Source organism: Jaculus jaculus, chromosome 4 (assembly GCF_020740685.1).
Source record: "Jaculus jaculus isolate mJacJac1 chromosome 4, mJacJac1.mat.Y.cur, whole genome shotgun sequence".
NCBI lineage: Eukaryota > Metazoa > Chordata > Mammalia > Rodentia > Dipodidae > Jaculus > Jaculus jaculus.
The window spans coordinates 1,843,949-1,846,037 of record NC_059105.1 but is presented as its reverse complement, the minus strand read 5'-3'; the positions used below and the strand labels follow the sequence as shown (position 1 = coordinate 1,846,037).

The window sequence follows — 2,089 nt, the reverse complement described above, 5'->3', positions numbered from 1 at the left end:
GACAGCAGCAGCAGCAGCAGCAGCAGCAGCAGCAGCAGAGACTCACAACAATGCTAGGTGACTTAGTGCCAAAGCAGATTCCCCGGGAGGGGCGGCTAAACAGGAAGGAGACCTGGTCAGGCAGGAAAGCACCATGGTGGAACTGGCATGCACATGGTGGGATGGGTCCCACCTCTCTTCTGCTCTTTCTGACAGCACGGACTGGGAAGTCTCTGTGCCATGATCTGTCCAACACTGAGCATTAGCCAAAGCCTGTGCCACCCTCAAGGAAGCAGATGCTGCAATGACTGACAGTCACTGGGGTCTGGGCTCACAGTCAGAGATGCTTAGAATGACTCAAGGTCTTGTAAGGGACAGGCCTAGACTAGCCTTGTACCTGCCACGTGTCCAGTATGGAGACAGAAGGATCACCCAGAAGCACATGGACAGGGGACAAACATCCTCCAGACCATGGTCAAATAACTGAGGAGGAGGAGGCTAGAGAAGTGCAGGAAGGGGCCCAGGAGCAGCAGTACCAATGACTCCCTGGGCAGGTGACTCTGAGGCAGGCACTGACCACTGCGTGTCCTGAGAGTCACTCAGCTCTGATGTCTCTTTGCATCCCAGAGCACAGCTCAGGCTCCTGCACAGGGGGACTCAGCACATGCTCAGGAATTAACTAAACCAGAGGAAACGTCCCCTTTCAGGCCAGGTGAATCCATCTGGAAGGAGATCTAAGCAGCTGGTGAGCTCTTGATGATGTCACCAATGGGTCCCTGCGCTCCATGGCACATACAGCAGTAGGAGTGTGACCTGGTCCCTCTCTGCCTCCACCGTCCTCTCTGCAGCTGTCCTAGCTCATGGCCATGCCAGTCCACAGGAATGGGAACTTGTCAGCAGCGCCCTGGCAGGAATTTGTGCTGGAGGGATTTGGGGGTGATGTGGAGACCCAGGCCCTGCTCTTTGCCGTCTTCCTGCTCCTGTACACGGTGACCGTCCTGGGGAACCTCACCATGATAGTCCTCATCACCATGGATGCCCGCCTGCACTCCCCCATGTACTTCTTCCTGAAGAGCCTGTCCTTCGTTGACCTCTGCTACTCTTCTGTCATTGCCCCCAATGCCATGGCCAACTTCCTCTCTGCCTCTAAGGTCATCACTTTTGCAGGCTGTGCCATTCAGTTCTTTTTTTTTTCCTTGCTAGCTACCACTGAGGCTTTCCTGTTAGCAGTGATGGCCTATGACCGCTTTGTGGCCATCTGTAGTCCTCTGAGGTACCCTGTGACCATGTCCCCTATGACCTGTGCCCGTCTGGTCCTGGGCACCTACTGTGGAGGCTGCCTGAACTCCATCGTGCAGACCAGCCTCACGTTCCAGCTGCCCTTCTGCAGATCCAACCGCATCAACCACTTCTTCTGTGATGTGCCCCCGCTGTTGCAGATTGCATGTGCCAACACGGTTGTCAATGAGCTCGTCATGTTTGGTATCTGTGGACTCATCATTGTGAGCACCACCCTCGTGGTCCTCGTCTCCTATGGCTACATCACCGTGACCATCCTCAGCATGCGCTCAGGGTCAGGGCGACACAAGCTCTTCTCCACCTGCGGCTCTCATATGACAGCTGTGTCCCTGTTTTATGGGACTCTGTTTGTCATGTATGCACAGCCTGGTGCCGTGGCGTCCATGGAGCAGGGCAAGGTGGTCTCCGTCTTCTACACCCTGGTCATCCCGATGCTCAACCCCCTCATCTACAGTCTGCGGAACCAGGATGTGAAGAAGGCACTGCAGAGGCTGGGACAGAGACACAGCCTTGGGAAGGGTGACACACGGTATGGGACAGGGTCCTGGGGCTAGCGGGAAGGTTTTCAAAGCAAACACTGTGGAATCAGGAATTTGTTCATTCATGCCTTTTTCATTCATCCATTCAATCATTGTTTCTTCAAAGCATGTGATGACCAGACAACAAGTCTCAGAGCCCCTTTTCAAGGGTGCATGCCCACTGGGTGAGGATGAGGGTGGGGGTGGGCAGGCACCACACTGCTGGTAGAGTTGGTTGCAGCTCCTTTCTTCTTCTTCTGGTGCATAACCTTCAAAGGAAGGCGTCTGGGAAG

At 54.9% G+C, this 2,089-nt stretch overlaps 1 protein-coding gene across 1 annotated transcript; it reads left to right on the top strand.

The window, feature by feature from the left end:
* The first annotated feature begins 839 nt into the window (after positions 1 to 839).
* Positions 840 to 1,832, top strand: LOC101618152 (olfactory receptor 12-like). The gene has a single exon (XM_004667775.2). The coding sequence runs from the start codon at positions 840 to 842 to the stop codon at positions 1,830 to 1,832; it is 993 nt and encodes a 330-aa protein (XP_004667832.2).
* The last annotated feature ends 257 nt before the right edge of the window (positions 1,833 to 2,089 follow it).

Bases quoted from the DNA above. Each gene is read 5' to 3' on its own strand.
- LOC101618152 (XM_004667775.2), top strand. From the start codon at position 840: ATGGCCATGCCAGTCCACAGGAATGGGAACTTGTCAGCAGCGCCCTGG.